The sequence below is a fragment of the Lucilia cuprina genome, chromosome 6 (genome assembly GCF_022045245.1).
Source record: "Lucilia cuprina isolate Lc7/37 chromosome 6, ASM2204524v1, whole genome shotgun sequence".
NCBI lineage: Eukaryota > Metazoa > Arthropoda > Insecta > Diptera > Calliphoridae > Lucilia > Lucilia cuprina.
Window position 1 is genome coordinate 18096275 of NC_060954.1, and position 22500 is coordinate 18118774.

The following is a 22500-nucleotide window of genomic DNA, read 5'->3' on the forward strand; positions in this document are numbered from 1 at the left end:
AAATAGGATCGTTTTAAAAATTTAACATAGCCGAGGTGTCCTAATTTGAGGACCCCCCGCCGGGCCCCTGGTTGGCCTATAAGGTCCAAATTCAAAACCTAAACTCGCAACACCTCCTCTTTGTGCATACCAAATTTCATTAAAATCGGATTAACCGTTTAGAAGTTACCGAATTATTTCCCTCTTTTTTTTTTCCTATACCACTGTGTGGCGTTTAAACATATTTTTGGGCAGGGATAGATAATGTTTAGGTTTAGGAAGAAGAAAAAATAATAAAAATAGACAATTTATTTCCGTAAGGAAGCATTAATGATATATTTCAAGTATCTCATTAGATGCTGAAAATATCTACTTGGGTTATTTGTTGTTATTGTGTCTTTCTATCTTTATAGTTTTATATTTTAGTTCAAAGTGCAATTAATATCATGCTGTTCGGTTAAAAAGGGAATTTCAAAAGATTTTAAAGATTAAATGCATATAGAGAAAATTTTGGAAGAATAATGTTAACATTTTCAAAAGTTTTGTAATACTGTGGAGAGATTGGAATACTTTTAGAGAGTCCTTAATATCATAAGAAAAAAACCAAACTAGATGGAAGACACGACGACGTAATAGATCACAATATAGCTTATACTCAAGATGCGGCGAAATGGTGTAGAGAACTATTGAAAATTTACTTACTCTTTCACGGATAAGATAAAGGGAGGTACTTGTTATGTCAGCCGCCGTTGCGCCGAATGCCGAATATCCTCAGATCTGATAAACTGTTCTTGGTTATGTTCTCTTTCTCTACATCAAGATGCCTTGCGGGAAGTGAGAGAAGATCTCACTATCTAACTAATAACTAACTAAGTAAGTAAGTAAGTAAGTAAGTAAGTAAGTAAGTAAGTAAGTAAGTAAGCAAGTAAGTAAGTAAGTAATAACTAACTAACTAACTAAGTAAGTAAGTAAGTAAGTAAGTAAGTAAGTAAGTAAGTAAGTAAGTAAGTAAGTAAGTAAGTAAGTAAGTAAGTAAGTAAGTAAGTAAGTAAGTAAGTAAGTAAGTAAGTAAGTAAGTAAGTAAGTAAGTAAGTAAGTAAGTAAGTAAGTAAGTAAGTAAGTAAGTAAGTATGTAAGTAAGTAAGTAAGTAAGTAAGTAAGTAAGTAAGTAACTAACTAACTAACTATCTATCTATCTATCTATCTATCTATCTATCTATCTATCTATCTATCTATCTATCTATCTATCTATCTATCAATTGTAATTGTAAATCTAAGAGCGTATGAGTTTGCACCGACTAGAGGTTAGCTCTGCACCATTTGGGTACCACTAGAATGTTGTTGGCTTTTAAGGAAAGGGAGCTCGAGGTATTTACAAAATATGGGCCAGTTAATCTCGTAAAGCTTCTTGGCATAATAAGATGGTGTGTAGAACAACAAGAGTACTATAGGATGACCCTAATAAGAGCAGGATGGAAATACACCTCAAAATGAGCTAGTCTGAGGGTAATATGCTAATACGTATTTCGAGTGGACACCCAGATGTACGTAAAACATATGGATAGGACAGTAAAACTGTCATTCCTCTTTCTTAGTCATTGCCTTTCTTCCATCTTTATTAGATTGAAATATATTTGGAGTAGCTCGAGCGCAGTACACGCTCGGTATAGCCCCATTTTTATTGTTTAGTTGCATCATCCATTTAAACTGACTATCTAACTAATTTATTTAATTACTAACTTACTTACTAATTTCTTATATAAGTAATCGGATAATAGACACATAAACTTACAAGGAGATGAAACGAAAACATTTTCAAAACCTTTTCTCTCTGTGCACTCACAACAACTTAGCTTATTATCCCCTTCCTACAACTACACTGACAAATTTTCCTCTTTTACCTAATACAAATATGTTATCACTCCATCTTTTTCTACTCCTATAGCAGTTCTAATGATCGTCCGTCCGTCCATCCATCCATCCAACTTAAACATTTTAATTGTTGAAACTCTAAAAATGTGTGTAATTTAATTACAATTATCTTTCAAACTAAAAGATTATTTGTTTAGATTACTCTCTAAACTAAGTGTAGTAAATGTGTAGGATAGATAACTGAACATTGGAATAGAACTTTTAAACAATTTTACTTTGTAAAGTAAAGAATATTAAGTGAGTGTTGAATACATATCTAAAGTGAAAGAGTGCATAGACCTTAAATACGATTTTACTGAGCTATATACATATATGTAAGAAAACTTAATTTTATGACTGTTTAGTCTTATATTATACATATAGTACTATAGTAGTTTTGTAAACAATTTTAATTTAATTTTGTTTTATTCCACAGATTAGATTGTCTTTATTTTATGACTTTTAGTTCATTGCTCTATTACAAGAAAATATGTTTAAAAATTGAAATTGATTGTCTGAAATAAGTAAATATGCTTGTTATCAAATGTTTGTATAAATAAATAATTGAAATATTATATAAGTTAATTTTATTTAGCATATTTCCTTTTTATAACAAGCTTAAAACTAGTATGGTTAAAAAAATATCAACAGATATTGTCTTGTCTTGTTGTTGCATTATGTTTTGTCTATTTATGTTGTCCGATTTAACCCACTATTTCCCAATCTTAACTCTTACTCTATAGAGGATTACAATAACTAGTTTATAGAAGAAAAAAACAACAAACAACTTTTGTTGTAACTCCCGCTCTCCACTGTCTTTCTTTATGTTTTGTGTCATTTGCAAGTTATTTTTATGCACATTTTACCTACTTTTTGTTGTTATATTCAATACAAATGACATAAAAAAAACAAAAACAAATGCAATAATAAATTTACAATAAAGCGACAATAACACGATGCAAAAAAATAACAACAGACATGTTTTTTGCTAACTAAGCACAGTTGGCTTGAAACACTTCAAAAATAATACCAGAATTTTTGTTTTATATTAATTCATAATCTCTCTTTTTTGAATCGTAGGAACCTTAATTCCGAAATTTTTCTATAACAAGAGATTCTTGTAATTTTCTACCTTATTTGGAAGGACTTCGACCAACGAGTCAAAAACAATTTAAGGTTGTTCCATTAGTGATTTTAAATGGATTCGTAATGAATATTAGATATTCTATAAGTGTAACTGGAGTACGAGAACTCAAACAAAGTAATATAAATACTCGAGTTCAGTTTTCCGAAGTTCGTATAATTTGAAACCTTTATTATTTCTATAAGATGTTATCAAAATCAAAAAGACATTTGAATATAAGAACGTTGGTATTAATGAACGAAGTTTCGAGATTTTTCTTCTCGAGTTTATATGATCTCAGATCAAGATTACCTCATGATCGTTATTATTTTATGTTCAAATATATTTAAAGTCTGCAGATCTTAACACTCGTTTTATTTTCAAAATATTCAGTGCAAAGATAAGATCATCATTCCGATTATAATGTTTGTATCAAAGTTTGATCTATCTATTTACAATCTGTTTACTTTCAAGATCACATATATCTATCTTATACATACACATTTGTTTGTCAATGTCTATGTCTCAAAAATTAACCTCATGATTGTTATTATTTTATGTTCAAATTTATTTAAAGTCTGCAGATCTCAACACTCGTTTTATTTTCAAAATATTCAGTGCAAAGATAAGATCATCATTCTGATCATATCGTTTGGATCAAAGTTTGATCTATCTATTTACAATCTGTTTATTTTCAAGATCACATATACCTATCTTATACATACACATTTGTTTGTCAATGTCTATGTCTCAAAAATTAACCAGAGAGAGAGCAAACTAACCAATACAGCATAGAACTAATTTTGTGGTAATCAAGGTTATAACCGATTTACTTAGGTCCATATTTCCACGACAATTGGATCTTAGCTTCCAAATGACCCAAGTCATGTTTTGACAAGGACTGTCAACCCAGCGACAGCTGTATCAACCGAAATGTTTCCCCAGGAAATAATTATCGGCAACATTCGAACTGTTACCACAACAACTTATGTCCAAAAACATCCGCGTACTATGACATAAGAATATTGTGTGACAACCAGAAATCTAAATATCTCAACAAAGAGAAAAAAGTCACCTGTTAAGATTTGATAATTTTGAAAAAATTCTAGAGGTTCTCACTTAGTTCCTATACTTATAATATAAAGCATAAGTATAGGAACTGATCACGATCTGATCAAGCTTCCAAAAGAAGCAGAAGTCCAAGCAATAAGAGAATGTTTTAATTGGATTCAAATAAATGTGGCCTTAACAGAGCTTAACATATTTATTGACAACCAAAAGGAAATTAAATCTAAATCTAAGAGCGTATGAGTTTGCACCGACTAGAGGTTAGCTCTGCACCATTTGGGTATCACTAGGACGTTGTTGGAAAATAGGGAAATTGAGCTCGAGGTATTTACAAAATATGGGCCTGTTAATCTCATAAAGCTTCTTGACATAATAAGATGGTGTGTAGAACAACAGGAGTAGGTCGAGGAAGCAACGAGGGCTGAATTTAAAATAAAGCGTTGAGTTCAATGTTGTGACCCTATGAGAATCATTCCTAATGTTAGGAAGTCTGATGTTAATATGAGTGGACACACACGATTATTGCCACAACGGAAAAGTAAAATGTCTGACTTCGATCTTTGTTATTATAAAGCTTTCGTCCTAATTCTCTGACTGTTTTTATACATGTGTGAGTTTAAAGAGTGTAAGAAAGAGTACAAGACAGTTCATTTGAGAGCATCCTGAGCCGATGTTCAGAAATCGGAAGATGTTAGTATGAATGGACACACACGATTATGGCCACAACGGAAAAGTAAAATGCTGGACTTTCGATCTTTGTAATTGTAAGACTTTCGTCGTAATTCTCTGACTGTTTTATACATGTGTGAGTTTAAATAAGAGAGAGAAAGAGAGAGAGAGAGTGCAGCCTGAGTTTCTGAACATCGGAAGGTAAAACCTTCATTGACCACTATATAAAATTATAGTTTTAGCAACAAACCTTTTTCATCAAAAGGGAGGCTAATCAGATCAGATAGTGGCCTAGAAGTAGTTCATTGGATATTATGTAGTAACCATCCTCAACACAATCCTTAATTAATTGATATTGTTTTCTTAACAAATCATTGACCTAATTAATTAAAGTAAAATTTTCTTGCACTTCAACCCACTGTGCATTATTAATGCTAATGCTGTTTGTTGACTGGTTCAGTTTGTTAGATTTAACGAACAAGATAAAGCCTAGAAAACTCACATGAATTATAAATAAATATATAGTATTTGTTTATAATAACCAACTAACAATTTGTATTGCAAACATTTCATTACTGCTGTTGTTGATCTACAACTATTGCTATGATGTAGACATGTCACATGAAAATTGAAACACACTGCACAGACATTTCGAGAAAACTGATTAAAATAATAATTCATATAAATCTTAAAGATTTCCGTTACTTCAAAAGAAATCGCTAGACGGTGTGAATTCTTAAAATCCTTTTATAAACGCATTAAGCACCTGTCACTGCTGAGAGCGTATGGAAGTTGTGGCAGGATTAACGGAAATTGTAATAAAAAGAGTTGAAACTCTAAACTACCTGCTATGACAAATGGCAGTTATTATGATAAAATTTTACTCACATAATATTTTAACAACCTGCTAGTGAAACAAATTTCTCAAATTGTATTTGTTTAGAGTTTTTCACTGCTGCATTTTAAATTTAATTGTGATAATCCCTTTAAAATGCAATTTAATTACACTATTAAGCAAGTTATTAGCGATTTTTTCAAGTATTAATGTCTCCATGTTGTAGAGGATGGCAACAAAAAATTGGATACCGGTTCAAATTGGCGGTTTATTTAAAGTCATTTGTTTAATGTAATTTGCACTGCAAATGATGACATGACAACGATTAAAGTCAAAACAAAAAAAAAATTCAATTTTAATTAAACAATAGCATACACTGTAGTGCTTTTACTGGGTTTACTGGTTGTTTGTCAGTATCATTCAACTAACCAACCATCCGTCCGTCCGTCTGTCCCTGGTTTATGGCGCATAAATTACTTAAGTCGAATAATATGTTTTCATGGTCTGTTTTTGTTGTTGTTGTTGTTGTCGATATTCCATGACTAGTGGTTGTATTTTCACAAACCAAATTGTCCATTTGGTATTTCCCTAAACAATAGATTTACATGTGTGTAAATCTTGTTGTTGTAGTTGTAATTTATGTTTATATTTTAACAACACATTTTGACATCTGTTTGTTGGTTTTTTTTTCTACACATGTTTATGTCGCTATACTGTCATATATGTATATTTGAAATGTCACTTTATTATCGCATCATAAAGAGAATAAAAGCGAAATACTGTTTTAATATAAAATTTTAATGTAATTTTTTACCTGTAATTCGGAAGTCAGTTATGTAATCAGTATTTAAGAAAGTTTTAATAAAATCTTTAGTATCATCACAAAGAGGGGGCACCAGAGACAACTTCAGAATCTATTTTGGATGCACCCTTAGTAACTATTGCTCCAATATTATGATGTTAACAAAAAAATGGTTCTTTTTATTAGATTCATAATCTACCTTCTGATAAACACGATTCGCTCTCTTGTGTGACAGATTTAGTACAAGTTGACATCTCAAGTTGATATCTTAACATGAAAGGTAGTGCTAATACCCGTTACTCTTAGCAAGGGAATACGGACATAGAACGAGTGAGGGTAAGCTACATATATGGAACTATAAGAGGAGCTTTCTTTGTTTAGTGAGCGAAAGGGTGCTGTTCGAATCCAATTTTGGGAAACTTAAATAGACGAAAAGGACAATAATTTTTGGAGCTAGGATAGCTATATTCAAAACATCAACCGTTAAAACAGAAACATTAGAAGGCTAAAATATAATTTGTGGAACATTTCTGCCGAATTGTTGATAATACTGATAAAAGTGGAAGCATACCGAAATTGTGAGCCTAAAACTGAGCTTGCCGCGCTCGTGAACATTTAGACAATGGATGTGTATACAATTTAAATAACACAGAGTTACCATTTTGACAACCACCGTTGAAATTTTGACAATACATCGTTGTCGTTTCAACAACACAAAGTTCTGTTTAACAACATAGTGTTGTCACTTTGATAACATATATAATTTTTGGTTGATTACATAACGTCGTGTATGTTTTTCTATTTTTGTTGTTGATTTAAGAACTGTCCTTCCATACTTTCAGAACCAATGTTATTGAAACCTTTGATGTCAATTTGTTACCAGTCGTGTATAAATTCAAAGCAAGTAAAACGTACTCCTGAAAGGCCTAGGACTAATGACTAATTCATTCACAGAGATGGAAAAGTCTATAATAGTAATACTGCAATAAGTCTGACACTGTAATTATTAAAAACACTAGGAAGACTGGTGTAACTTCTGCAAGGGACAAAACTAATTTATTTTACGGAAAGTATATGGAATTTCTTATAAAAGGGACAGTGACCAACGTACTAGTGTGGAAAACATGCTGAAGATCAGGGCATTTAACTGATATTTTCGTATGGGTAGATCAAGGAAAGTTATTTCTAGATTCACACTGCAAAAACGGTATGGATGTCTTTTCTTTTATTTAATTTAATTTTTTCGAAAGGTATCGAAAAAGTTAAATTAGTCTAAGACAGAGAGTTGGTACTTTTTACAAGAATATTCTAAATCCCAAAATAGATGTACGATTCCTTATATTCTTGCTAGAACACTTTCGATTGGAGATTAGATTTAGATTATAAATATACTGTAAGTACAATTCAGTCATTAGGCTAATACTATGCTGGAAACCAAAAAATACTTGTCTTTAGATTTTCTATGAGTTAAAAACTTCTAGACGAATATAGAGGAAATGATAAAGGTAGCTGATATTGTTACATATCGAAAGTATATCTAATAAATCTGATCTTAAACTTTGAAAGTCGGACGCTTTGAGTTGTGATCGCTTTAATCATGACACTATCCTTTATAAAAGACAAGACAATTCGAATTTGTCTGACAATAAATAATTCTAAATAATTTCTGGTCTAACTGTATCCAATCATACCGTGCTGTGTATAAAGGCCTTTATGAAGTCATAATAAATTCCATTATAGATTGTAGTGTGTTCAGGTGTAAAACATGTTCGACAACACGGAAAGAGGAAAGTTCTATCCAACGACGATCAGCTTGATACAGCGCGTTGGCAGGCTATTTAACTTCCCCAAATCCACTTCGAATTAAAGAGAAATAGCAGCCAGATTGGGACACATAACTATGTCCAACATTAAATATTTTAAACTTATATCAACTTTCCAAAACCCATACAACAAAAATAAATCCTCATTATATGAATGTTCCACCATCCAATACCATACATCTCTACAGTAGTTTAATAATCGCTTTCAATTTATTTTATTCTTAGCAATAACTGTCACGGATATCCTTAAAAAAATTTATGGAAAGAGCACACCAAACTTAAAGTAAAAATTAAATTGCAATTGTTATCTTCCTGGTACTATGTGTCATGAAATCCAATACATTTATTTCGAGTTTCAGTATAAGAAAAAGAAACGAGACATTTATAATTTATCTGCATTTAACAACGCGACTTGAATGGCCTAATTTCTAATGAAGAAATTTATTATCTTTGAAGGAGCACATCCATAAGGCTTTTGGCTATATTACTAAACTTTGTTCTGTTGATGTTGCTGCTGCTGTTATTGCAAACAACCGCCAAGTTATAAGTTGTTGATGTTGTGTGCTGGCAGTTGTACGTGCAGCTTGTTGTGGTGGTGTCAATGTTGGAGTTTTTTTAAACTAAATAGACAATGTGGTGAAAATTTCAAAATGTTTAATTGCTTTAAAATATATTGAACATAAATATTGTGGTTTTATTTTAGTCAGAAAAAAACCCTCTTTTAAGTTAGACCAATTACCTACTAGGAATTGGAGCAAATCATTTGATATTTTTAGTGTTAGCACTTGCCCCCCCTGCTCTCTTAAATGGCCAGGTACTTTTTTGTTGTGTATACACATAGAGTATATTGATTTTGGCCACATGTTGCATGTTGTTCTTTTTTTCTAATTTTTGCAACAAGTCTGCCATAATGACGTATTACACCTTCGTTGCAAATGCAATGTGCGGCCAACAACAGCAAATAAAACTGGATTTACGTTTAACTTGGGTATTTGTGTTTGAATTTAATCTAAAACAACGGTCTGCTCACCGTTAGAGTGAGTGCAGTGTTGCATGTCAACAGAGTTCCAAAACTGAAAAAACACTAAAAAAATATATATGTAACAAATCTACCGGGTCTGTTGGTCATTCCAGCTGTTAAACCATGTACTTGTCTTTAAATGTTTGCGTTACTCGCACAGAGAAATGAACAACAACTAAAATAAAATAAATAGGAAATAGTGATTTTGTGTTACAAATGTTAGAAAAAAACGATTAAATTACAAATGATTTTCTATGGCAACAAAAACAGAAATTTAATTAAAACAAAGTTTTTTTGTGGATATTTAATGAATTTTTTCAAATTAATTGACCACAACGCATATTTTTTAATGAAATTTAGAAAAATTACTTAAAATGCGTGAAATTGAAAACGTTTGTTTTTAGTTGACAATTCGGCAAAATGTATTACAACACTTCACCAGCATTACTCTGTATAGACCATGTAATTACTTGTTTTTGCAAATATAAGTAATTGAAATGAACTTAATCGGTCACATTTCTGATACTCTAGGGATGAAGACTGGTTATAATTATAACATTTTAGTCTTAGACTCTCCTTTGTCAGGAACACACACACACTCATCAGATATACATATTTATATCATATACAACCTGTTGCCGTAAGATATCTCGGGAGATTGGATCAGAAATATAAGCCGATGCAAAATGATCGGCGGCTTATTATTGAAAATATCGGTGGCGGCTTAATTGTCGGCTCAATTTAAAATTTTTTGCAGAAATTGAAATTGAATTTAAAATTCTCTGTATAATAGTCTGTTATATAGAAACCTGTCTCTATGTAAGTTTTTTCTGTAGAAAATGGACATTGATAGTAATTTTCACTATTTTAATATTAGCACAATATTGTGTGGCAACTCTTTTCAATTTGCAATAAGAATTTAAAATAGTGGCAACTCTGTTTCAATTTTTTTAAATTATTTTCCGAAATACATCTAATCTAATCTTTATCAGCGGCTACGCTTAAGCCGGCATAGCTTTTGAGCCGAAAGAAGTCGGCGGAGGCGCGAATTGTAAAATATTACCGTTTTGAGCCGTTTCGGTTTGTATCTCTAGTTTAGATATAGCGCAGTTGCCAAAGATAACTCGGGAGCAGCTAAAGCAGGGCATTAGCAGAGAAGTTGAAACCCGTTTTATCATTTCCAATGCAACAGTGACAGTATTCATTAAAGGGGATTATTTAGTAACTATTGTTCTGTTATTACTAGCAAGCAATCTCTTGTGAACAGCACATTGCGGAAAAATGTCGAATATTACGAAATGTATCATATTAACATGGCGGATTTACATGCGCCATGTATCGTAGTCATTGCCGCCTAAATTCTAATTGTAAACCAACCAATTTATTTACTTCGACGCTAGTTACAAAACGGGGATAACTCTCAATTTACAGAGGAGTAGGTATAAATGTATGTGCAAAGCCCTCCGGATCATGATTAGTATACAGCAGAGTTTTAGGTTTGCAATTACATGATACCTCATAAATATCACACTTAAATTCTTCCACTACTTATAACATAGGATATAATAACTGGCACTGAAAACAAGCTTACTTATAGATCAGCGAAACGCAGTAAGCTCTCAAATAAGCTCTCTTGTGCTCTTATTTACACGTACGTATTCTAACACATATCTAAAAAACAAACAAAATCGGTCAGAGAACTAATTTTTCTTCTGCGCCTTTCACAGTTATAGATCAACTGAAATCAGAGTGAAACATCGGCAGAGAGTAAAAAATAAGTTCTGAAGGAGTGGGAAATTAAGAGTGCAAGAAAGCTCTTTGCCGATCACGGCTTTACAGCCAAGTAGCTGCAGAGTTCTCTAGAACCTGATTCGAATAAAACAGACTCTTAAGACCTTAACTACATCAGTAGCACATTTGCACCATGTCCCTGCCCTATAGCAGAAGGAGAAGAATGAAAATCTAATGAAAGCAATCACGGATCCTGTATATCTTAGTTTAGGATATATCACTGCCCTTTTGCAGAAGGAAAAAAATGAAAAACCAATGAAAGCAAGCATGGATCCAGTATATCTTTGTTTAGGATAATATCTATTACTGCCGTATAGAACTTCAATACCAAATATTTCGATTTATAGAAAATTTAAAAAAATATCAAAGATCGTGACCCTATCGCAATGAAATTTACAAACATGACAACACAGTGGAAAAAACCGATAGAAAAGTAAGGAAATTGTTACAATCCGTTGTCAAAAATAAGCCTACCACGTTTGTAAATATTTTTACATCTGATGTGTATACAACATTTGGTTGTCATTGCAACAACACATTGTTGTTATTACGCCTTATATTATCGGTAATGCATCGTTGTGATTTCGACAACACAACGTTCTGTTTGACAATGAATCGTTGTCATTTAGACAACACAACGTTCTGTTTGGCAAACTTGGCCTTGTCACTTTATTAACCTTTTTTTTTGATTTTTTTTTTTTTTTTTTGATTCAGATAAGAACTCATATAGTTCACATAAGAGAATATCAATATGTTCCAACAACAACTCAATATTTATAATATTTATATGGATTATTTTTCTTATAACTTTAGTTATCCAACATTAAAGGTAGGTCATTTATAAATCACTTGATACGTGTATAATATTGAAACTAAGATTTCACATTTTTTCTATATAAACACCAACTATATTGCAGCATTTCCTTATAAGGAAAATTAGAATGGAAACATTCTTTTTGCTATAAACTAAAACTTTTTCCTTATGAGAGAAAATCTCAAAGACACTTTTATTTCAAATTAAATTTATAATTTTCACAATAAAAAAACAAACACTTTTGTTATTACTTTTAGTTAAACAAAACATTAGAATTTAATTTAATTAATTTATATTTTTCGTTTAGATTTATATTATTTATTTGTTAGTTAGTATTTGTTTTAAACAAAAACCAATAATAATATTTATTTATCAATCGAGTTATTTTAAATTGCTGTGGGATTCTTGGCAAAGATGTACCACAGCAAAAGACTTGTTAAAAACTGTTTGTGTTGAAAACTTGGCAAGAGTTCAATAGCATAAAAATGCGATTTATTTTGTTAACCAGGTTGTGTAAACTACGACTAGTAACCAGCTAAAGAAGTTACTGCTATTTGCTACTACTACCACTAATACCAACACTAAGAGCAGCTAGTAAAACTACTATAAGAAAACAAAAAAGTTAAATGCATTAGATACTCGTATGTAGATAGTTAGATACAACAAATAAATGTTGCTATACTAACATTAAGATCGAGACGAGGCAGGGGAACATTGTGATGGTAATTGCAGTAGTAGAGGAAGAACGAAGAAGTAGTTAAGACTTCGTTGTCTTCGTAGAAGAAGTAGAAACAATCTCCAATAAGAAGCTTTAATAACAAACATTCACTTGACTACTTAAATGCTTTACATCAGGGGTTCCCAAAGTAAGTTACTTCTGGGACGTTTTTAGGCATTCAAACAAAATTTCAGAACCCCCTTTTAGTTTTAAACTAAACTAAACTAACGAACTAGCTAACTAACTAACTCACTAACTCACTAACTAACTAACTAACTAACTAACTAACTAACTAACTAACTAACTAACTAACTAACTAACTAACTAACTAACTAACTTACTAACTAACTGACTGACTAACTGACTAACTAACTAACTAACTAACTAACTAACTAACTAACTAACTAACTAACTAACTAACTAACTAACTAACTAAATAACTAACTAACTAACTAACTAACTAACTAACTAACTAACTAACTAACTAACTGACTCACTAACTCACTAACTCACTAACTCACTAACTAACTAACTAACTAACTAACTAACTAACTAACTAACTAACTAACTAACTAACTAACTAACTAACTAACTTACTAACTAACTAACTAACTAACTAACTAACTAACTAACTAACTAACTAACTCACTACCTCTCTAACTAACTAACTAACTAACTTACTAACTTACTAACTTACTAACTTACTAACTTACTAACTTACTAACTTACTAACTTACTAACTTACTAACTTACTAACTTACTAACTTACTAACTTACTAACTTACTAACTTACTAACTTACTAACTTACTAACTTACTAACTTACTAACTTACTAACTTACTAACTTACTAACTTACTAACTAACTAACTAACTAACTGACTAACTGACTAACTAACTAACTAACTAACTAACTAACTAACTAACTAATTAACTAACTAACTAACTAACTAACTAACTAACTAACTAACTAATTAACTAACAATCTAACTAACTAACTAACTAACTAACTAACTAACTATCTATATATCTATCTATCTATCTATCTATCTATCTATCTATCTATCTATCTATCTATCTATCTATCTATCTATCTATCTATCTATCTATCTATCTATCTATCTATCTATCTATCTATCTATCTATCTATCTATCTATCTATCTATCTATCTATCTATCTATCTATCTAGTAGTAGTTGTCGGAGTAGTCTCGATATGGATCCTGCTCCCATATGTTTTTCATATGCCTTAGCCAAAAGTTGTAATTCTTCCCATACCCCTACAGTAAGAACAAGCAACCACATTTGAGAATCCTTGCCTTAAATGAACAAACATGAAACATTCATAATGAGCAAAAAAAAAAAAGTTGTTAGAATTCATGATGTACACTTCACTTCATTCACTTTTTGCATTGCCAACCATTCCAAACAATCAACCGAAAATGCAAACTGGTTACCGCCGCCATCTACTCTTTCAAAGAAAATGTTCATGTTGTACTCGAAGATCAGTGGTCAGCAAATAATCATATTAAATCAATACTTATTGTCTTTAATTGAATCTATAATTCAAGTTAAAAACAAAAAAAAACTATAAAAGAGTGTCTCACGCTGAAAAATTTTTATTTCTCACGAGAGTTTTTTTTTGTTTATTAAGGATGTAATGTTTTAGACTTGATTATCTAAAACAATTATGATGGATGGATGGATGGTATTCTGTTGAGCTAAATTTTTTCTGTTCAACCAAGTTAATAAGTTATGGCATCAAATAGATAATTCTATAATTACACTGTTTCTATTGTTAAGTTAGAAAGAATTTCAAGTTTAGATTTTGACTTTAAAGATTATAAGGTCATTTAAGTTTACAATTAGAGATCGCAGATATAAGAGATTTATATCAAAAAGATCTTTGTTTCGCAGTAAAGAATGACGTAACAGTAAACTAAATGAAATACTTTTTTACGGATAAGTTTCTATTTAAATTTTTATATGTATTTCAATATTTGTGGTTTTGTCGTCTGGCGCTCATATTGTAACTTATCTCTCTCTATCTGACATCATAAGGAAATACTTTCTTGGCAATTGATATTTTCTTAATTTGCGTTTCTTTTGCTTAAATTCGTCATCATTTCTTTTTTCAAACTTAAAGTCGTAAATAAAATACAACAAAAATAAAACAAATAAATAATAGATATTTAGCAGACATTAATTTAATGTCTACTTATTGTTGCGGTGAATGAATGAATGTATCCATCCAATACCCTATAGAAATGACTTTATGTGTTGTAAGAGTATATCATCATCATGCTGTTGCATGCATGATGATGCATCAACATCATTCAAATGTTAAAAGGTCATTGTTCTATTCATTAAAAGTATTTTTGTTGTGATTTTAAGTGCAACATCGGTGGGTCTGTCTGTATTGGCAAAAGAAGCAGCAGCAGCAGTTGTTGTTATTGGTGCTTTTGTTGATCTATACCTAGGGGTACATACACTCATCACTGATGACAAATCAGGCATGTGGATTGTTTGAAACACTGTAACAGCATCAGCAACAACAATAACAACATCAGCATTCATTCACTACTATAACAGAATAATAGCGATGTGATACAACAACAATGATTCGATTTAATACTTGTATCAATTTAATTTTATAACTTTTCTTTGTCATCATTATAGTTGTGTTGTTCTTAATAAATAGGCCTTTGTGCATATATCTACTATGGCAACATACGAGGACAGTAAAATAATGCACTTTAAAGTCAAACATTTTCGGAATGAAAATTTTAACAAAAATGTTTGTGTAAGGTAATCTATAGAGTTGGCAACCTTTTGAAATAGTTGGTATTCAAACACAATTTGACAGATCTGAAAATCTTTCCAGAGTTACCATAACCTTTCCCACCTAAGGACGGCCTTAATAACAATAGTTTATTAAAGGTTTATTAAACAATTTTTCATACAAAATTTGTTCTTTACAAATAATACAATAAAATTATAAATTTCCTTTTTCTTATTAAAAAGACTTTTCAAAAATACCCTCGTACGTTTATGTAAATTGATTCACCATAGTTGGTTGTAATAAAAATCATTAATTTTAATTTACATTTTAATAAATTGTATTTATTACAAAGATTCAATAACAAATTGTGAATAAAAAAGAAAACAACAACATGGGAATATGCTGGCACATATTGTTGTTGTTGTGTTATTATTGTAAACAATTTAAATTGATTTTAATCAAATTTAATTTATTTATACAATTCATTATTACTTTTTTTTAGCCGTAACTTGTGAATTATGACAAGTGGGTGATGGTGATGTTAACGAAAAATAAATATTTATTTTCTTAAAAATATTATTATTGATTTTTTATTAATATTTATCGATTTAAAAAAGATATTAACAGTTTGAAAATGAATGGAAATTAATTGAAGTATAATACCGTGGGTAGTTTTGTTTTCAGTGTAAACAAGATATTTGATCTCGGCGATTTACCTATTAAAACACGGAGTGCATTCTTAGAAGAAGTATAAATGAGAGCAAGATTAGATATCTTGGTCCTGCTTAGTGACTTCTCTCAGAAGAATATACGTTGTTTTTTTCATGGGACTACCGCCCAATATATCAAAAACTTAAGTACATATTCAGAAAAAGTCATATTTAAAATATCGTCTTATATCATTATCCGCTAAAGCTAACATTCTTAAGTCTAATGCTTTAGATTGAGTAAATATTTCCGGAATTTTAAACATGTAACTTCTGTTTCTAAACCAACACTTTAAAATAGACTTAGACAGAGTGTTCAATGTTCCAAATGTCTTCGAAAGTATGAGGTACTCTTTTGAAGGATACAAAATCGGATGTGTCATGAATTATATATTCATAGAAAGGTCTTTTTTCTGGCTGACTTTTGTAAAACATTTGTTCCAAGACATAAGTACCTATTATTGATATTAAAGCCTACCGGATATATTTATTAAGTATTGTAGTTAGTTCTCCTACAGGAATGAAAAAAACGTTATAAACTGGAATGCAAGACCTATCAGTTAGATTTGTTATAAGTATCCAACGTAAAATTAATCGAGATATCCGGAACAAGTGTGTTAAAAATCTGTTTTTAGGATCCATCGCAAGATATGTTGATCGACACTCGCATAAAGTTCTCACTATATGAGACAACCGCGCTTGATACTTTAAAAACAAGACATTCAACAACAATACTTATGTAAGTATTATATAGATGACCCTCGATATGAATATCGACTCCCCGAAATGTCGACACCCGTCCATACAGAAATGTAAACATCACAAGGTGGAATGCGAGAGTCGTCAGATCTATTTATAGTATCTGATAGAACGGAGTGTCTTAGATTCTACTTGACAGTTCGCGCGCTGTGAACTACCACGTAAACCATCCGACTTGAGATATACCGGAATTTGTCTAGTACACAAATGAAATGCACGTTGGATCTGCTTTTAGCATTCAACGCAAAATACCTTGAATCTTGCATAGAGTTCTTAGTATCCGGGACTAGACTGTTTGATACTTCAAACCCGAAACTTTAAACATCAATACTTATGTAGAAATGTACCTACTAAGATAACGACCGATATAAAAATCGATCTACAAAATAGGTTTGTAATGATATCACTAAGATAATAGAAATCCAGATTAAAGCATAAGAGTAACTGTAAAATAATGTTACCAATAACTTAAGAAAGTGGTGGTAGTTCTTAAGAATCACTGGAAATTATCCAAAAAACGTCGTTTCTTTGCAATGTCGGCGAATAATAAGATATAGGGACTTTATAGATTCTTATACATAAATCTCTTAACTCTTCCCTTTAGGGGACATTTCTATTGTTCTTCGATTTAGCTATATGTCTGTATGTGTGTTGAAATCAATTTTCTGAAGACCCTAAATATCTCCATGATCCAAATATTAAATAACTATGTATATCCAGAAGATTACATAGATAAGTTTTATCAAAGATGGAGATTATTTTAGAGATATGATCGTTACACATATTCAAAAATAGGTAAATTTGGACCCATTAAAAAATCTTATAAAGAAACTTACCTTTAAAACTATAGACAAACTACTGGCTGTTGCTGATTCGGAGAAAACACTGTCGTGCGACTGGGAGAGACCATCGCGAGAATAATCACTGAAAAAAGGAAAAATTTGCAATTAGAAAAATAATACTCTTTACTGATCCCATTACTTGGTCATCAGTTATGCCTTCAAATTATATTACTTTATGTGATAAGAAAAGCACTTACCTATCAACTAAACGACCTTCACTTAAACTACGTTGACTATCAGACATTTCGCCACCACTGGCGCTACCACCACTATTTTTCACACGTTCTGCAGCTGATGAATTATGACCACCACCGGTGCCACTGTCATTACCACTGCCACTATCCAAATCCTGTGAGGAGTCACCAACACTGCGTAACTTTTGACGTTCCGTAAAGAAACTACGATTTATGGCGCCCGGAAAAACGGCCACACCCATCGATTGCCGCTGACTCAATAGTGAAGACTTTGTGGCTGCCGCATTAGTGGTGGCCATTGATGAAGATGTTGCTGATGATGAATGAACATGATGATGATATGATGTTGATGTTTGTGTTGTTGTGCCAAACATATCTTCGGCTTCTGGTTGCTGTTGATATTGATAATCTAATTCTTTGGATTGTTGCTGATGTTTCTGTTGATTTTTATGTTTATGTTTTGATTTCGTCTTCGTTTCCGCATTCAAATTATAATCATGACTTTGATGTTTCTTACCACCGCCCAAAAGAGAACTGTAAGCGGATTTTGATTTTGGCAATGATTGTGTCAAATAAGCGTCCTGTAACTGTTGATGGGTAAGTGGTGAGGATGGCGATGAGGCCGATGCCACTGATGTTATGGACGAGAGTGTAGCACTGCGTAAATTCTTTTCACTATTACTACTCGCCGTAGTACCCGTTAATGTGGAGGTGGGTGTATTATCACCGGCAGCTGCTGTGGCTGTGGTTATGGTACGTCTGCGAAAGATACGTCGTAGATTGCGTAACGGATGAAATCGTCGTCTTTTGGTTTGTTCTAAAAGATAAAGAAATGAACGATGTTTGATTAAGAGTTGGTTTTTTAATAGTTTGGCGGTAAAATATAGTAAACGAGCGAGTTCCTCATAGGGTGAGGGAAGCATTTTAGATTTTTTAAAAGAAATTTAGATCAAAATTTTTAAAGAAACTTAGAATTTAAAATAATTTTGTTAATGTTCTGAAAACTAAATTTACATTATTGTTTTGTCAACAAAGTATAAGTGTTGGAAAGTACTAAATTGTTAATATTATCCGATACGACAGTTCTATATCAATCTTTGAGGTCTAGCTCATAATTTGATAAATAGTCTTAAAAGCAACTTTAGACTTCTACTTTTCATAATGAAAATGTCTTTAAACTTTTTCAATTTCCCTTAATCTGGACCAAAAAAAAACAAATAAACGCTTTCATTGAAGAAAACTATTATTAGTAAATCATAACGATTCTTCTTTCCTTTCTACTCATATGAAAAATGATAATAATTACTGACCTAAATGGGGAATCTTTTCTAATTTCCTGCAATTAATTTGGAACAGCCTTTGAATTTGTACATTTTCAAAAAATAGATAAAAAAGAATCCCACAACTAAACTTGTGTTTGTATGAGTAGTATGAATCAGGAATGGAAAACTAGAATTTCGAAATAGTACAAACTTATAACAAAATCGGTACTTTTTTAAGTTTTAAAGTACTACACAAGTTTTTCTCTAGACTATAGGCTAACTAAGGACTGGATTATAGATCAGCCTAAAGCTAGATTATAGATTAAATTAGAGACTAGATATTAGATTATATTACAAACTAGACTATATACTTGAATATACTATATATTAGACTATACTCTAGAACATAGACTAGACTATAGACTAGGCTATAGACTAGACTATAAACTAGACTATATACTAGACTATAGACTAGACTATATACTAGACTATAAACTAGACTATGAACTAGACAATAGACTAGACTATAGACAAGACTATAGACTAGATTATAGACTAGACTATAGACTAAACTACAGACTACACTATAAAGTAGACTATAGACTAGACTATAGACTAGACTATAGACTAGACTATAGACTAGACTATAGACTAGACTAAAGACTAGACTATAGACTAGACTAGCCTATAGACTAGACTATAGAATAGACTAGACTATAAAATAGACTAGACTAAAGACTAAAATCTATGCTAGACTATAGACTAGACTATAGACTAGGCTGTAGACTAGACTTTATACTATACTATAAACTAGACTATATACTATACTATAAACTAGACTATGGACTAGACTATAGACTATACTATGGACTGGACTATAGACAAGACTATAGACTAGACTATAGACTAGACTATAGACTAGACTATAGACTAGACTATAGACTAGACTATAGACTAGACTATAGACTAGACTATAGATTAGACTATAGACTAGACTATAGACTAGACTATAGACTAGACTATTGACTAGACTATAGATTAAACTATAGACTAAACTATAGACTAGACTATAAAACAAACTATTCTAGACTTAAATATACTCTGATAATGTCTTGGGAGTATTTTGGTATTCTTTGATATCAAAAAGTACTAAATTTTCCACACCTGATATGTGTTTCTTTCATGCCATTAATACTTCCTACTTACTCATTAAAGCACATGTACACATCACTTTCTCTTTAAAGCAGCAAGGGGCACCTTAGCTAAAATTTTTTGCTAAAGTGCCCCCTAGTAAAGAAAATAATAATTTTCTACATGCAGCATATCATTTTTATATATTTTATGCTAAAATGCGAAAATTTATGTTCAAGTGGTTTAAAGTTCTATGAGACACCCATCACTGTTTTAAAGTATGTAGTACTCGCATGTGGCGAGGGTGGTTACCAACCGCAACATAAAAAAATAAAAAATAAACCATGAATTATCGTTACCTAAAACGCAAAATAAAAAAAATGTGCGAAAATATTCACATTTTATTTCTCCTATTTCAAGAATGAACGCATACAAATGTATTTTTGGTGACAAATATTTAAATACCAAAACACTCCCTACAATAAAAGGATCCCATATTAATTTCATTAAAATACTAACGCAGCAGAAATATAAATGAAATAGGGAAAGGATGAACGGCTGCGATGGCTGAGGGGTAACTGGGAAACATTGTTGTTTTGGGTTTCAGGAGAAAATGTCTTTGGTGACATTAAATGATAGCACATGGTAAATATTTTTAATAGGAAATATGTATTAAGTTAATCTTGTGTCATTTCAAATAGAATAAATATTAGCATGTATAATACGGAAACAGAAAACACTCGAAGAAAAATGTGGTTAAACATTTAGCAAGGTGTTAAAGGAATGAACTGTAAACATATTTGACTTCTTTAACCATATATGTATGTAATGTGGCCAGCAATATAAGATCTTTGCTGATATTGGATAATTCCTATGTAGAAACTATTAAACTGTAGATATTTTGAGGATGAACTCTTGAAAATTTGATACGATAGTCATTATTTTTGTGAGTGTATGTATACATTCGCTTTTAGCTTAATAAAATATATGCGAATACACAAGAGAATGTTGAGTGAAATTATCATGAAAGGTAAAAGTAAGTGCAAAAATTTATAAATTATTGTAAGAATATTAAATTTTAATGAAATCTTTTTGCTAAAGCATTTCATAAAGGCTTTATGGTTTCATAATGATAAATGGAAATTTCTTTTTTTTTAAATCTCTTACATTATGAAATCATGGATTAAAGAAACAGCTGCAATATTTTTTAGAATCCTATGATCTTATAATGAAATTTGAGGTAGATCCACTTGAAACCACTCTCTTCCTTTCCTATCAATCGAAATGTAGCTAAGACATCGGTATCGTTACATAACTGGGTGCTTAATAACACGCGATACGTCAAATAAAGCCTATCAAACTCTCTTATAATCATATCAGTCGTAATGTAGCAAATACATCAGAACGCGAAGGCCACTAATCGTTACAAAACTGGATGCCTAATAATAGCCTTTCAACTAACAAAACCTATCAAATCATAGGGTTGGATATGCCTATATCACTCAACATTCCATTCTTTAGATTGATCAGGGCAACGAATTCTGCTATTCTTATTTCCTTAAATTGAAGTCTAGCGATATCAATCTCATTGCTTTAAACCGTCATAGTACTCGAGCTCAAATATAACGAAATCCAGCGTTTTTGACAGGACCTTCTTTGGGAGTCATAAACTCGAAAAACCAAATCAATATCGTGCTCCAGATACAAAATACTTCGGAAAATTTGAAATGGGGAACATCAAAGCAAATACCCATTGAGGTTATTATGTATACTTAGCGGGTTTACGGGAACATCTATACAAAATTTGAAGTGCTGTTTCTGATATATATAGAGTATGCTAAGAAGAAAACGAAACACTGAACCACTTTTACTGACATTGCCATAATTTCCTCAAAAAAAAAAATCCAATTATGAAGGGATCTATGTTGCTATAGAAAACTCATTAAAAATTTCTTAAAACAACATCCAAGAAACTCAGTTTCTAAACAACGAACCGTAATATTTTCATATAGCACTCTAAGTATAATGTAAGAGGATGCACAATATTCGAATATTCGAATTTCGTATATATCCAAATATGAAGAGATCGAATGTTATTATAGAAAACTATAGCACTATACTATATACTATAAGGATTTTTCGGCAACTTTGTTATGTAATGGAGCGTACAAAGGGCCTAATGTTCGGATTTCGTATACATCCACTTTCCAAATCAAATTCGCGGGAAGAGTAAGTGGCGTTTAAGGGCTGATGTAAGGTAAAGTTAACATTT

The 22500-nt window shown here is 31.3% G+C and overlaps 1 protein-coding gene across 3 annotated transcripts in view; it reads right to left on the minus strand.

The window, feature by feature from the left end:
• Window positions 1-22500, minus strand: part of LOC111679747 (serine-rich adhesin for platelets) — a 170368-nt gene that overhangs the window by 10615 nt on the left and 137253 nt on the right. For all 3 annotated transcript variants that reach the window (XM_023441345.2, XM_046955327.1, XM_046955326.1), the window contains 2 exons: window positions 17839-18652; window positions 17636-17723 (listed from right to left, as the gene is read on the minus strand). In XM_023441345.2, the coding sequence (XP_023297113.2) occupies window positions 17636-17723; window positions 17839-18652 (902 nt within the window). The remainder of the gene's footprint in view (window positions 1-17635; window positions 17724-17838; window positions 18653-22500) is intronic.